The 19640-nt window shown below is 42.2% G+C and overlaps 2 protein-coding genes across 2 annotated transcripts in view; both read left to right on the forward strand.

Moving 5' to 3' along the window:
* NIT2 (nitrilase family member 2) overlaps window positions 1-19640 on the forward strand; it is a 160072-nt gene that overhangs the window by 82432 nt on the left and 58000 nt on the right. The window lies entirely within an intron of this gene.
* Window positions 1476-18560, forward strand: LOC130485058 (adhesion G-protein coupled receptor G7-like). Its single transcript, XM_056858172.1, has 6 exons — window positions 1476-1490; window positions 5854-5992; window positions 10927-11049; window positions 12124-12233; window positions 15298-15462; window positions 18459-18560. Exons 1-6 carry the CDS (start codon window positions 1476-1478, stop codon window positions 18558-18560), a joined length of 654 nt encoding a protein of 217 aa, XP_056714150.1.

Genomic DNA, 19640 nt, shown 5'->3' on the forward strand with positions numbered 1-19640 from the left:
CCTGGCTTGTCGCCACCCTGGGAGTGCCAATTGCTCCTCCCAGTACGCGACTGGGAGGAGCGATTGCCTCCATTCCTATACTGGGAGTGTTGTTGGACCTTATGTCTGCTCTCTGAAACCCATACCAACTTATTTTAAAATCAATGACTCTAAGTAGATGCATTTAGGACTGGGATGCCAGAATTCTTTTTACCGATACATGATTTCCCCAACGTAAGCTGTTCAAGTTTCATATCAAATATTAATGTACATATTAAAAACCGGGCTTCAGTTAAAACAAAGTACTGACCCCATCCCGGAAACAGATAACCTGGAAACTGCACCAAAGTGCTTTCAAAAGCTGGAGTCAGTATTGCAGATACCGAGGAAATAGAATCCCTGCAATAGCATTTACCTCATCGCTCCGCCACTGCAGAGGTCATATTGAATGCACTCAGTTCTCCCTCACATTAGCAGATTGTCTCACTTGGATAAACTGTGAGCAACCGAAGATTTCGGAGGATTGAATTTAAATGTCAGAGAAGCTCCCTGTAGCTGCAGCCTTCCTGCGTTTAGTCTGTATAGAGCTTTTGCTCATGCATAATGGAACTCTGGCTACAGTGCCTGGAGAGCATGTGGGAAACCCAGCAAGCTGGCAGCCAAACTGCACTTACTTAGAAGGGATGACTTGGATCCAGACTGGGCATTTCCACAGGCTCAAGGATTTCTGCTTCCCCGGTTTTGCAGCAGCCAAAAATGCCCCCCAAAATCCTGTTCTTGGGGTAAGGAGACCCCCCCGCCAGAACAGGATTTCAGGGGATCCATTTTAGGATGCCACCAGCAGGGGAGAGGGGAAGGAAAATCATGCTCTGTAGGAAACCATCTTTGCGCCTGCAGAGCTGTCCAGTTTAGTTCCATGTACCCACAGAAATGTTAGCCTAAATCCAACCTGCCATTTAAATTGGGGGAATTAGCTGGAGACAAGAGAGCAAGAGGGGGCAGCTGGGATCGATAACCTATGTATACCAGGATCGTCTGGGTGAGAACCCTTAAATGAGCAGGTGGTTGTATAATTGAATGGGTTTTATTAAAGAATAAAAATTGTAAAACAAGAAATATATTTCAACCAAGGAACAGACACACACAAGACATACAAGAGTTGACTAAGAGAAAAGGGAGGAAGTTGGATAGGGTTTCCGGGATGGGTGATAGTTACCAGTCTTGAAGGGACGTCCAGGGAAAGCAGCGCTGGAGAGAAAAATGACAGTGTTTCCGGGAGCTAAGGAAAGAGCCCACACATACACACTATGAATGGCCAAACAACCAATATTTATATCCCAAAATAGGTCCTGAGGTGCTATGAGGTAAGTTGGCAGGAAAGCCAAAGAATTGATTGCTTTTATGGGGTTCCAACAAAAAATAGGAGAAGCTTGATGAGTCATCAGGACCCAAGAGAATGCCTGAGTGATTCTCCTGAATATTGATTGATTGCAAGGATGGGTGTTGATATGGTAAGTATTGGTCTGGTATGAGCGCTGATTAAATCACCTTAGGATGACACAATGGGGATTCGCTAACCCCATTATCCAGCCAGGCACACCTTAGGGCAGGGGAAAAGTTTAGCCGCCAACCTGCTTCCTGCACAAGCTTGAAATATGACATGGATCCGAAAACTCTCTTCAAGGCATCCATATTGGGGAGAGCAGTGCCTTGCTCTGATGCCAGTTTTTGGCCACCATGCCTCCATGGCACCCCTTAATGGGAGGAGGGGTCTGACTGCTTACAATTCCCATTCAGTAAGACAGAGGTGGATACAGTGCACTCATGTCTCTGTGAATGCTGATTTCAACACATGTAAAGCCTGTAGAGGGCTAGTATAAGCCAGTGTGTCCACTTACATGAAGACAAGTGCTCCAAGTATCACAATGAATACAAGACAAAGCTGGAATACAAAATTCCCCATCTAGCTGCGCTTCCCCAGATTATCACTCCTCAATCCTATCCCAGGATTCACTGCAATGTCATTGTCCACTATCCTCCACATTGCTCTCCTCCCACATAAAGGAAAGCTAATGATGTCTGTAAGATATTTTGCTATTAATGATATACCTCAGTAAGACTTAAGATTCACACAAGGCCGGGTTCATGATGACGTATATTTTATTCAGTAACAAACACAGTAGGTAAAACTAGTAGATCGAACAGCAGATTCAACATTTTCATCATAATCATCACTGACCTGGAAAGCCCATGCTAGCCCGATCTTGTCAGATCTTGGCTCTAAGCAGGGTCACCCTGGTTACTGTTTGTATGGGAGACCACCAAGGAATACCAGGTCACTACGCAGGGGCATGTGACAGCAAACTACCTCTGAACGTATCTTGCCTTGAAAACCCTATGGGTTACCATAAGTCGGCTGCGACTTGATGTAAAAAAAAAGAAAGCAAAACATAACTGCAGAGTTTCAGTTAGACCCATTCAACTATATAACACTGTTCATGTGCACACACATTCATCCTATATATATATATATATATATATATATATATATAAATGGAGGCCAAAGGTCTCACCTTGTGCGATAAAGAAATACCAGTTATCTATATGGCTCAGACAACTGGCAATAAATAACTGGCAAATAAGAACAGTCACATGCTCTGTGTGTGTTTGTGCATACAGCAAGGGTGATATATTGTGATGATGTATCTGTGTTAAATTGGAATTTTGTTCTTGTGTCAAGTAAAGATCCTAGTTGTGAAAATGACATAATTATAAGTTTCTGAATAGACTTTTGCTTTTCTGCCAGGAAGAACTCTGCTAGCGTGATGAAAATACACGTTGTGTTGAGCTTTCCTATTTATCAGAGTTCTGTCTGTTTAGTGGTGACTGGGGCACTGCCACCTGCTTCATCTAACTAGGAGTGGGTGAACATTGCAACATGATGGTGAATTCATACGTTCTGCCAGCTCGCAGGGACAAGGAGGTTCAACTTGCTTGTCAGGACTTGTTTTCTTCTCCAGATTCTAACCTTTTTGGTAAGGAAGGGAAAAAGTGGAGCAATGCTAGTAACTAACGTACCCAGTTAGGTTTCAGAAAAAGGATCCGAGCCCCTTCAGTAATCTTTTTCAGCAAAGTATTATTGCTGCTGGTGTAGTCTATGACTGCGTTCACACTGAGGTTTGTCTCCACCTCAGCTTCCAGACTGGAATGATTTTCTCTTTTGGGGCATCTACTAGTGCACCATTCTTTCTCTAGTATGTTTCGGGTTTGGGTTTAATAGACCTGGAAATATTCAAAAAAGCTGAAAACGCCGAAACCCCATACCGGTATGGGGGGAGGTTAGGCTATTTTCAGATATTCAAATTTCGGGGGGTCTATTAAACCCAAACCCAAAATAATCCAGCCACCTCCGAACTCCACTTGTTTGGAAAGGAAATGACAGTGGAAAATATGGAACAAAGTGTGCAGAAAACTCCTTGTGTGAAAGCTCTTCCAACAAAGCATATGCCTCTGCATTTTCAGGAATGATGAAAACAAAGCAAAGAATTGGTTCTTGTAGGTTATCCGGGCTGTGTAACCGTGGTCTTGGAATTTTCTTTCCTGACGTTTCGCCAGCAACTGTGGCAGGCATCTTCAGAGTAGTAACACTGAAGGACAGTGTTACTGTTTGCTGGCGAAACGTCAGGAAAGAAAATTCCAAGACCACGGTTACACAGCCCGGATAACCTACAAGAACCAATGAACTCTGACCGTGAAAGCCTTCGACAAAGCAAAGAATCCTTGTTAGGTGGAAGCAGCTTATTACAGATTTCATTTGCATTATTTCTTCAAAAGATTAATAATACATTGTTTGTGTGGAATTTTAGTGTGTGTGTTAAGTGCCATCAAGTCACTTCCGACATGGAAACACTATGCATTATGACTTCTAATACCTCTTATCGTTAACAGCCTTGCTCAGGTCTTGCCAACTGAGGGCTACAGCTTCCTTGATTAAGTCATGCCATCTCATGTTCAGTCTTCCTTTTTTCTGCTGCCTTTTCCTAGCATTATTTTTTTCCCTGGTGAGTCTTGTCTTCTCATGACCAAAATACTATAGCCTCAGTTCGCTCATTTTATTTTCTAAGGAGAGTTCAGGTTTGATTTCATCTAGAACCTGCTTATTTGTCTTTTTGGTGGTCCATGGTGTCTGTAAAACTCTCCTCCAAGACCACATTTCAAATGAATTACCGTAACTTTCTTCTTTTCTGCTTTCTTCACTGTTCAACTTTCACACCCATACATTGTAATTTTTTTATGCTCAGCTGTAATCCTGTTTTGGCACTTTCTGCTTCAACCTTCATCAGTAGATGTTTTAAGACTTCACTGTTTTCTGCCAATAATGTGATATCTGAATATCTCCAATTGTTAATGTGTGGAATTTACCTAGAGTGAATTAGGTTGCAATAATTAGATTGCCCATACATCTAAATTTAAAGGTAAAGGTAAAGGTCCCCTGTGCAAGAACTGGGTCATTCCTGATCCATGGGGTGACGTCACATCCCAACGTTTCCTAGGCAGACTTTGTTTACGGGGTGGTTTGCCAGTGCCTTCCCCTGTCATCTTCCCTTTACCCCCAGCAAGCTGGGTACTCATTTTACCGACCTCGGAAGGATGGAAGCACGAGTCAACCTTGAGCCGGCTACCTGAAACCGATGTCCGTTGGGATTGAACTCAGGTTGTGAGCAGAGCTTGGACTGCAGTACTGCAGCTTACCACTCTGCGCCACGGGGCTCCTACATTTAAATTTACTGGGCTTGAAAATATATATGCCGACTTTCTCTACCACTCAAGGAAGACTCAAACCACCTCTTCCCCTCCCCACAACAGACACCCTGTGAAGTAGGTGGGGCTGAGAGAGCTCTAAGAGAGCTGTGACTAGCCTAAGGTCACCCAGCTGGCTTTATGTGTAGGAGTGGGGAAACCAACCCAGTTCATTGGATTAGCGTCCGCCACTCATGTGGAGGAGTGGGGAATCAAACCGAGTTCTCCAGATTAGAGTTCACCGCTCCAAACCACCGCTCTTAACCAGTACACCACACTGGTTCTCCAGAATGTATTCTTACAAGGTTTTCTCATGGCCACATCATGAATGTCATATTATATATTACACTGAAGGTGTGCTACTCGCTTGAAGGAAACTGCCCTAAAGTCTCTTTAAAGTGGAACAACAAGGGTTAAATTCCTATCTTTCAAGGTGCAAAAGGTAGTTAATAGTTGATTGATCACAAGGAAGCGAACAGGAGTGAATTATGTCCATAGAAAAGAGGAGCTGGTTCACAGTGCAACATGCCTTCATTCTGGCCTCACCTGAAAACACTGATTGGGGGACTGTGTGCAACAGTGACCATTGTGCTTTGGGCACTATGCATTTGGCAGGTTGTTATCAGATTTGCACCAGGTAAAAAACATTTTTATATTCCGTAACTTGGTATTTGATTGTTGAGGGAGCACCAGCATTCTAGCCGGAACTGTGTTGACTGCCGTGATTTCCCCCCACTTTTAAATTCATTTGTGATTGTAATGGAATGTTCAGAAAAGTCTACTGGTTCCTTTTAGTAATTTTAAAAATCCTACTGATATACCAGACATCATTATATTTATCTGTAATTTATGTCCTATTGAGCTGAATGAAGTTATTTCCATTAATGTATATTTATCACTGCGGATTTACTTGTTATAATGGGAATTCACTATATTTCATTAAACAGTGATGCTAGACTTTTATACCGAATTATTTGTTTTATTTTATTAAATTTAATTGACCTGTTGGGAAGAATCATGGTACAGTGCACTGAGGATTACTCTATAATATGCTGTAACTTATACATTCTTTAGGTATTTTATGTATTAGAATTGTGTGATGATACGTTTAATCCAGTCGTATCAGGAAAAGTTTTACTGAAATTTTCTGACTGTGAGGATCTACCTATTGTTTTTGGTCACTGCAATGTGAATGAAATTGTCTTTGCATTTTGTGAGACATTATCCTTGGTGAGCCACTCAAAATGCACCCAAGGCTATTGGGCAGGAAGGGGTTGGACCCACCATTTTGAAATGTCTGCTAATATGTCTATTAATGTCAATGGAAAACACATAAGCTCAAAACCAGAAGTTAAAACATATTCCTCAAACTCTTATAAAAAAATCTGTTGCCTTAACAAAATTTACCTGTCTCAACCTTTCATGGTTTAATAGTGTACACAGTTCATAAACATTCAAATGGGAAACCATGTTCACTGACAGAATGGGACCAGGTTCAGAGAAGAGACATTGTCTACATTTACTGGTATGGGTATTCGGCTTATTTCGGGTTTACTGAAAAAATTTGGGCCCAATAAACCCGAACCCGAAATTTACCAAAACCTTTTTTGTACAACCCTATGTCTGAGTGAGCCCTGACCTGGATGGCCCAGGCTAGCCTGATCTCGTCAGATCTCAGAAGCTAAGCAGGGTCAGCCCTGGTTAGTATTTGGATGGGAGACCACCAAAGAATACCAGGGTTGCTATGCAGAGGAAGGCACTGGCAAACCACCTCTGTTAAGTCTCTTGCCATGAAAACCCCAAAAAGGGGTCGCCATAAGTCGGCTGCGACTTGATGGCACTTCACACACACATGTCTGAGTGAACTGAGAGTTGGCTTGGAAATCTTTGCATTCCTCCATTAATTCATGTGTGGAGTACTGGCAGGAAAATGAACCAGGAGTAAATAGGATACTGGGTTTGATATAACATAAAATTATAGTTAAGTCTAACCATGGTTAATAAGCCAGCTTCAGATCCTGGCTTGAGGTACCCAGACTAACCAAACTTATTGTGGGGCTGTGGGTTTAGACAATCAATTTGCATTTAGGGGAGTGGTAACCTGGGAGAGGTCCTTCTTGGTCATAGCACCAAAACTCTGGAACTCTCTCCCCAGGGAAATTCATCTGTACCCTTCTGTTGCTGTCTTCCATCAGTAGGTTCATTTGGACTGTACCCTTCTGTTGCCGTCTTCCATCAGCAAGTTCATTTGGCAACCCCTCATGATCCCACCTTCCTAACAAATAGTCTAATTGTTTTTATGCTTTGTATGTAATTTAACTGTTTTTGAATTGTTTTAATGATGTGTGTTGGGGGTTGATTTAAATGGTTTTAAAATGTGACTTTACCATGCATGTTTTAAATTGTTGGCGCTTGTAAGGGTAGAAAAGTAGAATATAATTTTTGTAAATAAATAAATAAGTAAACAAACAAACAAATCAAATTACTGCTGAACCAACCCTTTAAGTCAAAATTCCTCTTGATGAGTAATTTTACCTCATTTTGGGGGAATCTCAAAACAGGGCTGAAACTATCTTATGATGCCAGCAATATTGTGTGTGTGTGTGTGTGTGAAGTGCCGTAAAGTCTCTTCCAACTCATGGCGCCCTATGAATGAGTCCTCAAAAATGTCCTATCTTTGACAGCCTTGCTCAGATCTTGCAATCTGAAGGCTGTGGCTTCCTTTATTGAGTCAGTCCATCTCTTGTTGGGTCTTCCTCTTTTCCTGCTGCCCTCAACTTTACCTAGCATGACTGACTTTTCCAGTGACTCTTGTTGTCTCATGATGTAACCAAAATATGATAGCCTCAGTTTAGTCATTTTAGCTTCGGGGGTCAGTTCAGGCTTGATTTGATCTATAATCCACTGACTTGTTTTTTGTTTTTTTTTGGCAGTCCACGGTATCTGTAACACTCTCCTCCAACACCACATTTCAAAGGAATGTATTTTCTTCCTATATTAGCAATATTAGGATGGAGCAATTGGACTTTACATGTCATCTTGTATGTCATCTTTGTCATCTCAATGTCATCTTTAACAATAAGGTTCTTGTAACATCTTAAAAATCAACTAATTTATCATGGCACAAGTTTTGTGAGCTAGAGCCCACTTGTCAGCTACATTATCTTTGTAGCATAACCACTAGAAGAGTGTCTATGGAATTATATGTATATATTATTTTTTCCTTCCAGACTGAAAAGGGAAGGTATATCTTCATGCAATCCTTGTAATAACTCTTTTTTCCTTCATCATTATGTTTTCTTCAGATACGACACCCTCCCAAAAACCTCCATGCTTCTGCCAACACAATGGAATCTGTCCAGATGACCTATGCCTTTGTCCAGAGGATTGGATAGGATCCCACTGTGAAATAGGTCAGTTCAGTAGTCTCTGTTATTGTGGTTCTTGCATAGTAAGGATTCATAATGGAAAGGACCTCTGACTATGGGCCTGGTGGCTTCCCCCCTAATTATTTGCCTGATCCGAAAGGGCCCTGGTGAGTCATTAGTTGTCTCATTGGGCCCAACAAATCTTCCTACTCCTTTAAAAATTCATCCAGTGCACATAATCTTCAACAAAGGGCATCCCTTTCAATATACTGGTAACATAATTTTTTTTTAAATTCACAGCGAGCAATACTGGATCTGTCCAGGACCTGTCTTGTAAAGCAGAATGAACATTAAATGTCTAGTGAATCCTATAAGATGCTGCATGTCCTAAGTTAACATCTGCTGCCTGTAGTCACTAATGAATAAACTTTGCATGGGCAAATCTGTCTTCCAATGAACTGAGTGGTTAAATGGAACAAAGTTCAGCCTGGAATTGCCATGGCAAAAAATGCATTTGAAAATTGGATTAGAGGGTTTTGTATTTGTGTTACTTTAGATCATCAGCTTCCCATTTCCTTTGTGTGACCTTCTGCAAGCGATTTACTGTGAGTGGTCATTAAATGGAATCAGTGCAAATCTAATTGGTTATACATATTCCAAGAAATGTTTTGCCTTGTAGGTGGTTCATCTTCATATTATTATGGGAATAAATGTTCTCATAAATTATGCAAGCGTTATGCAATTCCTTTTTAAAGTTACCTCACATTGTTCATTCCTTGCCATTATCAGCAAGTGGTTTGAACTTCATGCACCTCAAATTTTGATGAAGAGAGATCCAGTCTTAGGGTTGCCAACTCCAGCTTGGAGAAATTCCTGGAGATTTGAGGGCATTGCCTGTGGGGAGGGAGCTCAGCAGGGATGTGATGTCACATCCAGTGATGTCATATCCAAGTCAAAGGTCAGTTCCTCCAATCTTCTCTTTTTGTGAGGTCACTTCCTCCTACCAAAATCCAGAATTAAAATTTTAATTTCCTGCCTCATATTAATTTCCCCCCAAATTGTCATCAGGTTTCTCTCAGCATTAAGGAGAATAATCTAATCTGAAGAACCATAGGAGGGTGTCAGCCAGCAGCAGTTCCATCATTCTCTCTTCCCCAACCAGCCCCTAGCTTTTAGTGTCTTTACAGGTAACTATCCATCAGTTTCTGCCATAGGAGCAATGGAAGTCCAAGAGCATCCATGCTCAGTATATAAGACTTTCATTTCTCCTAGATTCTGGGGAGCTGATCTCTTTAGTCTGGAGAACAATTGTAATCCCAGAAGAACCCAGTCCTTATCTGGAGTGTGGCAATTCATACATTGTTAACAGATTGGAACTACTTTTGTTTAAATGCTTAAAAGAATGCAGAGTAGCTCCACTTGTTTGCATCAGGACTTGAATCTCTGTGAGAAAGGGTACAAAAAGTAAAAAAGTAAGTAAATAGGATGGCAACCTTTGGGAATAAGTGGCTTGAGAATTGCTGTTCAAATAAGAATCAGGTCTGCTGAAAAATATGGACTGATTCAGTGTTAATTCCTTCTTAAGAATGGATACAAGACTGTGATCTTAGAGTCTGGTTTCTGTGATTGCAGCTGGTGGAAAATGTGCTGCCCAGTTCACTGTTCACTAGCCTAGTCCATACTAACCTTTCTCCAGATTATGATGTACTTACAGATACTCTTGTGAGCAGAAATTTAGTGGTGCAAACAGGCCCTAGGTACCTGATACTGAATCATGGTACATGGCTATCAAAATAAAAAGGCTGGTTTAAGAAAAAAAAACACCTCTTTTATTCAAGACTGAAGTAATAATGAAGCAACATTATTGAAGGCAGTAGAAAAAGAGGAAGACCCAACATGAAATAGATTGATTCTATAAAGGAAGACACTTCCTATAAAGGAAGACACAGTTTGCAAGACTTGAGCATAGGGTTGCCAGGTCCCTCCTTGCCAATGGCGGGATGTTTTTGGGGCAGAGCCTGAGGAGGGTAGGGTTTGGGGAGGGGAGGAACTTCAATGCCATAGTCCAATGGCCAAAGCAGCCATTTTCTCCAGGTGAACTGCTATCGGCTGGAGATCAGTTGTAATAGCAGGAGATCTCCAGCTAGTACCTCGTGGTTGGCAACCCTACTTGAGCCTACTGTTAACGAGTAGACGTTTTGGAGGATATTGATTCATAGGGTCGCCATGAGCTGGAAGTGATTTGATGGCACACACACTGGTTTTAGCCCATTTTGAAACAACAACAACAACAAAAGTTCTTCTTTCTGGAACAGCACTGCACCCTTCTCTCCCCTTCCATTTGTAGTCTAGGATCTGTTGAGATTATTTTAGTCACAATACAGATTTAGTTTAAATGCAGAGAAATAAACCAATTGCTCTTATGTTTGCTACTCTGAGATGAAAGGCCATCTCACTGTTTTTTGGGTTTATAAATCATCACAAGGTGAGTTCTTAACTTCTTTCTATAACATTTATACAGTAGAATGAGAATTTCCACCTTATACTGTTCTTTGGCTTTCTTGTGGCAATTTATCTTGAGCTCCCAGACTTGATCACCTCTTTAGCACTGCAACACAGACACTACAGCAATAGAGTACTCCTTTTTTAAGTTTAGTCTTACAACTGGATTTTTAAGATGTGAGGGAACCCAAATTTAAGATTTGCTTTTTCATGTTCTTGAAACTTTAAGTATATAATGAAGGAATTAACATGATTATCTCTTTTCTCTCCTATACAGTTAACTTCTGTGACAAAAGCACTTTTGTTGACAACGCATCTCAGTACAACCTTACGTTTGAAAAAATTATTGTTGGCAAACATGGTTATTCCATGGAGAAGTGTGACAATGGCACTATGAATGGTGCGTGTGGATTTTCCTTTCATTCCTTTTGCTTTGGTATTACCGTAAAGAGAATTTAAAAGGTAAAAGGTAAAGGTCCCCTTTGCAAACACCGGGTCATTCCTGACCCACGGGGTAATGTCACATCCTGACATTTACTAGGCAGACTCTTGTTTACGGGCTTACCACTCTGCGCCACGGGGCTCCTAAAGTGAGTTTAAGACAGATTAAAACGTCTATCTTGTCACGTGAGAAAAGCCCCCAGCTGAATGGAAGGGGAATTATTTGCCTCGCACATTTATGTAAGAAAGATTGGACAAAATGTTGGTAAGGAAGTGGTTTAATTTTTTAAAATCAATTTCACTATCTTTCACTTATCCTGACTGGAGTTTCAGGCTAAAAGGTGAGCATGAGGAACATTAAAGTTGGCTGGAAATTACGAAGTGCAATAGACAGTGTTCTGTCAGGCATACAGCAAGTGGTGGCTTATTGCACACATATTTTATGTTTTTACACTTCTTCAAAATAACTATACATTTCTAGCAGTGCAATCTTCAGCAGAATTACATTTTTCTAAATCCACTGGGAATCTACTGGGCTTAGAAGAGTAAAACTCTGCTCTGGATTGTACTGTAATATTCTGAAAATGATTACTACAATGCTATATAAACCCCCCCCCCCAATATTTATGTTTGTAGCACTGGAAAATAAATGAGTTGAAGAAGACACGTTGAATGGTATTATTAGAAACCAAAACAACCATGATGTATGCTGATATTGCAGTCAGTTAGACTAGAAGAAATATTTAGAATTAGACTGCCAGTCACATAGATTTGAACATTGTGTGCTATTGTGTTCATATTGAGTGTGCAGGAAAAGTTTAAACAAAACATGCCTTGAAAGTAGAATCAAAGGACACATTTGTGGGAAAAGAAATTGAATAAAAAATCATTTCCCAAACTCCATCAACCTTTCCAATGCAGACTCCCCCCCGCCCCCAGAAAGGAAAATTAAAAGTCTCCAAGTATATCAACACCTAATTTAGCTTTAAGGAAATGCTATATGAAAAAAAATACATTTTTGCAATGTATACAGGTGGTGCTCCCAAAGCAACTCGGCTGTGCACTAGAAAAAATGGAGTTCCTGTTCTTGAACTTCCAAGTGTATTGAATTGCAATGCGACCCTGGTTGGCCTATCAGAAAAGGTAACCTGATATTGGAGCTTGATTTTATAACCTGTGGCCTATGTGCATTGTTTCTATGAGAAGTAATTAATAATTATGATAATGAGCAGGGACAGTCTTAGTGATTCTGTGGCTGCAGGCAAAGGTTCAGGATGGGTGCCAGAATCAGTTCCAGCCCATCCCCTGACCTGGGCTTAGTGTTGCCAACCTCCAGGTGCTAGCTGAAGATCTCCTGCTATTACAACTGATCTCCAGCTGATAGACATCAGTTCATCTGGAGAAAATGGCCGCTCCATTTTCACCCAAGAGAACATTTTCAGAATGATCAAAACTGAAATACCAGACTAGCAAACTTCCCAAATAAAACAGTACTGTCTGTTGGAGCTGGTAGGTTGTCATAAGTAACAACGACATACACAAGAACTGTTGCATCCATCTGGACGAGCCGGACCTACAGGGTAGTCAGTATGATGAAACCATTAATACATGAAAAGTCTCAGGAGCTGACAAAAACGCTTTCAGTGTTGGTGATCTGTATCCTGTGGGGCTCCTTATTCATGGTCTCTGAGAGCAGTGTTTGTTGGTAGGAGGCAACCTTTGGTTGCATCCTGTGTATCTATAAGCTCTTGGAGATCAGAGGAGGGGAAAGCAGAGCATTTGATTCCCTACATTGGGCCCAGTTCAAACAAACAACCAGCTGAGAAGGGGACCACTTCCTAAACCAAAGGTCTGTCTATGTAGGGATTTTCTTAACATTTTAAATCAGCCGTTAGCATTTATTGTTTGTTTTATTTTAACTTGTTACGCTTAACAGTTTAATTTTCTGGAGCTACACTGCCACCTAGAGAACACTACAGAAAGTATACTGTTTGAAAGCAAGGGTCTTTTAGGCCTTTTACGCATGGCCTGTTTCTGCTGGATCTGCTGCTCTCTAACTGTACAGTATTTGCAGTCGAATTCTCAGAACGCTATGCTCAGGGACTTCCCCCCCACCCTGAAGAAATTCCAGGAGTACCTTGTGATCAATTATGCAACCCCAGTGAAAATGCAGAGCTTCTGAACCATGTAAATCCCTCCCCCTGAAAATGCTGCTTTGTAATTGGCTGTGGTGTATGTTTTGAAATATGTCACCAGCCCCTGCCAGCCCAGCAATGGGATTCTTTCATTTGATCTGAACCTAGTGGCCATTTTACAGCCAAAGCAGAGAAGGGTCTGGATACCCCCCCCCCCACACACACACACCAATTTGTTTCTGGCTGTCTCAATGCATAAGAAGAACATACAAACACTTGCACGGTCATTTGTGACCATTTCATCATTCCATTGGTAGTCTTGCACTTGCAAACAAACAAACAGATTATAACAAACAAGCAAACAAACAAACACACAAACACACAAACAAACAAACAAAGGCCTATAAGAGGACACGTAAAGAGGAGGGCGGCAAATCAGCCTGGCTCTATTCCATCTGCTGAGAACTGAAACTGACCCATACTCACTGTGAAACTGACCAAAAGCAGCCACATAGGTTGTTCCTGATTATTTCAGCATTCTCTGAACTGTTCAATTTGAAACTGAACCACACTCATTGTGAAACTGACCAAATAAGCAGCCTTATGGTATTCCTGCATTATTCTCTCGCTAGTGAACTCACAAATGGCTTCGAGGTGAGGGGCTGGGTGAGGGGGACAGACACATGGGAGGGAGATGCGAGAATAGGTGTGGAGAGAAAAAGTGACAAGTATGCACAGGACCGGCTTTCGATTTGGGATCGTGGTGGATTTTAAACTTGGGGTTAAACAGCTTTCTGAAAACGTGGGGAAAATGTGAGGGGAGAACAAGGCAACTTCTGAAGGTTTGAAAATACGTGCATAATTGAAACAAAGCCCCAAAGTACTCAGGGGATGACCGTGACAGGAACAACCCATGAACAAAAGGCCTTATACTGCTGGTTACATGCTTATTTGATGAAACCTATGTATTTGTTTTAAACAGGAAATTATATCTCTCAGAAATATCTGTCTGTGGTATTCATACTCTACGCTTTTCACCATCTTGTTTCTTAAATGTCTGCCGTGGGGAATCACAACTTACTTCTGACAAAATGGGGTCTAGGGGATTAAAACTTCTAGAACTTAAAAAACGATTCTCTTTAAGGTGCCACAAGACTCCTGTGATGTTTTTTATTCACAAAGTGGCTAAACATAATGTGCAATGTCACATGCAATACGAGTACCAATGGAGATCTTGTTAACTTCCCCTGTTCCCCCAGAGGCAACAGGAGTGGGAAAAATCTGTTTCCCACTTGCAATGATCATACCCTTGCCATTAGGAGAGCCAGTGTAGTGTAGTGGTTGGAGTGCAGAACTAAGATCCGAGAGACCCATGTTTGAATCCCCACTCGGCCATGGAAACTTGCTGGGTAACCTTGGCCCAGTCACACGCCCTCAGCCTAATCCATCTCACAGATTTGTTGTGAGGAGATCTCCTGCTGTTACAACTGATCTCCAGCGGATAGACATCAGTTCACTTGGAGAAAATGGCCACTCCTTTTTCACCCAAGAGAACATTTTCAGAATGATCAAAACTGAAATACCAGACTAGCAAACTTCCCAAATAAAACAGTACTGTCTGTTGGAGCTTGTAGGTTGTCTACGAGCAAGCCACTTTGGGTTCGAAATTGAAGAGAAAGGTGGGCTGTAAATGAAGTCAATAAATAAATAAAGCAAATAAATAATAATTAATAAACACATTGTTTCAAAGGTCTTAGTCAGTGCAGTAAGTGGCCATATCTGTGCTACAGTTGAGCAGCGTGCTGTGTGGAAGTAGCTATCACAGGTAGCATTCAAAGCTGCCTTGACAAGTTGCTCATTTCAGAAATGCTGTGGTCAGAGGAAGGGAGTGTCTGATCGGATTCATTACCTTTTGAAGCAAATACCTGCATTTTGGATGAGTTAATATAAGCTATTTAAAGGTATATCATTAGAATACATAGGTATATCATTAGAATTATTTAATGCTCCAAAGAATACTGGCTTTTTTTGGTTTTGTTTTCTTGGATTCAAATGTCCTTTTTCTCGAACAGATACAGTTTACCAATGAGACTGCACCAACAGAAATTTTGAACATTGCCACCGACACACAGATTCTCACTTCCAGCCCAGAACAACTCAACAGTGCAGATATTTCTATAGCTGCTTCAATTGCAGAAAAGATTCTCAATCTGTCCAACAGCAATGTGCCTGGTGAGGTATGTGCCATGAAGACTTACAAAGATACGGTGTGCTATCAGAATAACATCTGAAGTGTGGTAATTTTCACAGACAAAAAGGTCATATCTCTCTATTTGTAAAGGGGACAAATTCCAGAGGTAAGAGTATTTTATACCTGTTGCTGTACCAGCTGTGACTCTGTTCCCTCACTGTCCACTTAGTTACAAAGAGGACAGGAATTACCGGTAGTTTCCATTTTCTCTTTTCCCCCACACTCCAGCCCTTCCAGAACTATCAAAGCCATGGAGAACATTCTCCTCATTCCAAGCCTCCCTGCCTTAAAAATGTAAATACAGAGGCAGGCCTTTCAATTTGACCAACTGATGGCTGAGCATTGTGTCCCTTCTGCTTTCCAAGGTATGTTGTGCCTGGCTTCTGGCTGTATAGGTGATGAGGCAACCATAATTGTGGCATCTTCTTTGATGGCACTGTGGCTTTCTGGTTGGTTTGAGGGTGTGTATCTAGAGGTGGGAGTGCTAGACAGGATTGGGATTCTGTTGGTGTCCCACCCATTCTGCTTCCCAAATCTCTCCCTGCCTGAGGTTGAGGAGGTGGTCTTGGACATGGTGTTGAGGACTCCTAGGCTAATTGTCTTGGGGGACTTCAATATCCATGCCAAGGCTACCTTCTCAGGAGTGGCTCAGGATTTCATGGTATCCATGACAACCCTGGGCCTGTCTCAGGTAATAACAGGCCCCACTCACTGTGTAGGTCACACTCTTGATCTGGTGTTTTGTTCAGGGCAGGAAGAAAATGATCTGAAGGTGGGGGGATTGAAGATGGTCTCCTTGTCACGGGCATGTCACTACTTGCTGGGGTTTCGACTTACAGGGGTACAAGAGTCCACAGGGATGGGGGATTGATTAAGATGATCAACCTGATCATCAGCCTGATGGATCCAATAGGTTTTCAAATGACATTTGGGGATTTTCCGGCTGATATGGTTGGAGCTCCTGTCGATGCCCTGGTTGACCCCTGGAATGGCAATCGACAGGATTGCAGCCTCTCTCAGGTCAAAGAGCTGGGGCAGCCCATTACTTAGGGGCTGTGGATAATGAAAAGACAGGGGAGATAGCTAGAGTGATGATGCAGAAAGACTCGGGATGAATCTGATTGTGCACAGGCTAGAGCTCATTTGAAAGCAGAGGTTGGATAGCCATCTCTTGGGAGCGCTTTGATTGTGGGATCCTGCATGGCAGGGGGTTCGACTGGATGGCCCTTGTGGTCTCTTCCAACCTTATGTGATTTTGTGAAAGCTTACTCTGGTGGTGATGGTGGCAAAGAAGCAACACTTCTCTTCCACCATTGCATCTGCACAGTGTAGACCTACAGAACTCTTCTGGGTGGTCAGGGGCCTATTGGGTTCTGGCCAGTGGAAGGAGGCTAACTGCTCAGCAGCCCACTGTGATCATTATGCAAAGCTCTTCGCAGATAAAATCTCGTGCATCTGTTCCAACTTGGACTTTACATAAACAGCAACAGGATCGGATGGTCCCAGGGTGCTGATTTTTCCAGTTGTGTGGGATACTTTTCAAGTTGTGCAGTATGAAGATGTGGACAGGTTTATGGGAAGTTTGGGACCTACCACCTGTTGTATGATCCTTGCCCCACCTGGCTGCTTATATCAGCCAGGAGGGCTGGTGGACTGGGTCCGAGAGACAGTAAATGCCTCCCTGAGAGACAGGGTGGTTGCTCCTGCCTTGAAATGGGCAGTGGTGTGTCCACTCCTAAAACAACCTACTCTGGACCCGGGAGAGTTGAATAACTACTGTCTAGTCTCAAATGTACCATTCTTGAGCAAGGTGATTGAACTAGTGATGGCTAGTCAACTTCAGAGATTCCTGAACAAAGTGGATTGTTTAGATCCATTGTAGTCTGTTTTCAGCCCTGGTTATGGGACTGAAACTGCCTTGGTCACCCTGGTGGATGACATGTGCTGGGAGATGGATGGGGGCCTCTTGGTGGCTTTTAGTGTGTGTGTGTGTGTGTGTGTGTGTGTGTGTGTGTGTGTGTGTGTGTGTGTGTGTAAAGTGCCGTCAAGTCCCAGCCAACTTATGGCGACCCCTTATAGGGTTTTCAAGGCAAGAGACCAACAGAGGTGGTTTGCCAGTGCCTTCCTCTGTATAGCAACCCTGGACTTCCTTGGTGGTCTCCCATCCAAATACTAACCATGGATGATCCTGCTTAACTTCTGAGATCTGACGAGATCAGGCTATACAATCAACCATACTATCCTTCTGGATTGCCTTTTGGGGCTGGGGCTGGTAGGTACTGTTCAGCAATGGTTCTGCGGTGGTTCCAGTCCTACCTCGAGGATAGGTTACAGAGTTTGGTGCTGGAGGACTGCTGCTTTGTCCCTTGGCCTTTGGGCCTACGTGTTCCCCAAGATTCCATCTTGTCCCTCATGCTTTTCAACGTTTTTGTAAAGCTCCTGGGAGAGGTCATCCGGAGATTTGGGCTGAGCTGCCACCAAGGCGCAGATGACACTCAGCTCACACTACCAGCAGATCCCAGGGAGGCTGTGGAAACTGTAAACAGGTGCCTAGAGGCAGTTTTGGAATGGACGAGGGATAACAAGCTGAAACTTAATCCCAGCAAAACAGAGGTGCTACTGGTGGGGGAAGATCTCTGCCCGGGAAATGGGTTATGGGCTCAATTCAAGGTGATTCATTTGTCTCCCTCTATTGGTATCTTTCAACAGTTTTTTTGTTTTGTCCGACATACCCCCAGTAATGGTTTTTGGACCTCCTTCTAATGTTGTTTGTTTGGGTTTTAATTGAATTTTATATTTTAACTATATTTTAATTGTTGAAACATTTTAACGTTTTTATGTTCGCCACCTTGTAGATCCTGACTGGGTGGAAAGGCGGCATAAAAATGTTTTGAATATATAAATAAATTTTAATTTATTTAAAATGTGTAACCCTGCATAAGAAATGAAGGTCTTTTTAAAAAATTGTTTTTATCTTGGCAGGCGATGGTTGCCGCAGTGACTACAGTAAGCCAGCTTTTGGATGCCAACAAGACTGAATTTAGTTCATCTGATAAAAATCTCACAAGTTCTATAACAAGGTAATCACAACTTCTTGGTTTGAATTTATAATTCCCAGGAAAAATGTGTGTTCACATTTGAAGTATGACATTTTCTTAAGTGACACAATAAACATGCTTCCTCAGCGGTAAGTTACATTGAATTCAGTGGGACTTGTTTCTTATTAGATATGTTAAAGATGCAAAGGCAGTTTTTGCATTTTATTTTTTAAAATTTCAATATGGTCTTTTATGCATGGCTGTTTCACTCACCATCACCTCTCTGACGACTTTGGGTCTTTGTGTTGATTATGCATGTTGTTTCCGACTGTCAGAGGTCGCCTCGCTCTCCCCTTGCGTTTCCCCACATTTTGACCGTGTTTTCAAATTCGAGATAAAACAGGTCTCTGAAAATGTGGGCAAAATATGGGGAAATGCAGGAGGAGAGTAAGGTGACCTCTGACAGTCGGAAATGGCATGCATAATCAACGCAAAAACCCAAAATTGTCAGAGGGGGGACAGCGAGTTAAACAGCCATGCAAAAAAGACCTATAAAACCTCCATTAGGTAGTAAAAACAGATGCATCATCTGTCTTCTGTGCTTGGTTCTGGGTCATATCATACTTCGGTGAGCCCCAGGGTGGCACCCGTGGATGCCATGGTGTCTGCCAGAGTGTTTCCTGATGCCCACTTCCTTATTCTGCAATGCATCTCTTATCCAAGGGTTTTAATAAAACCCAATGTACTTTTTGGTAGCATTATTTATTTTGGAAGATTTAAGAACCAACTCCAAACCACACCACCACATCACAGGGTAAATGTAAATATCTGAGTGGCGAGAAGTGGCCTAAAAGTGTTTGGTAAAATAGCTTATAAGAGCTCCATGGCGCAGAGTGGTTAGCTGCAGTACTGCAGTCCAAACTTTGCTCACGACCTGAGTTCGATCCCCACGGAAGTTGGTTTCAGGTAGCCGGCTCAAGGTTGACTCAGCCTTCCATCCTTCCAAGGTTGGTAAAATGAGTACCCAGCTTGCTGGGGGTAAAGGGAAGATGACTGGGGAAGGCACTGGCAAACCACCCCGTAAACAAAGTCTGCCTAGTAAACGTTGGGATGTGACGTCACCCCA

The sequence above is a fragment of the Euleptes europaea genome, chromosome 12 (genome assembly GCF_029931775.1).
Source record: "Euleptes europaea isolate rEulEur1 chromosome 12, rEulEur1.hap1, whole genome shotgun sequence".
Taxonomy (NCBI): Eukaryota; Metazoa; Chordata; class Lepidosauria; order Squamata; family Sphaerodactylidae; genus Euleptes; species Euleptes europaea.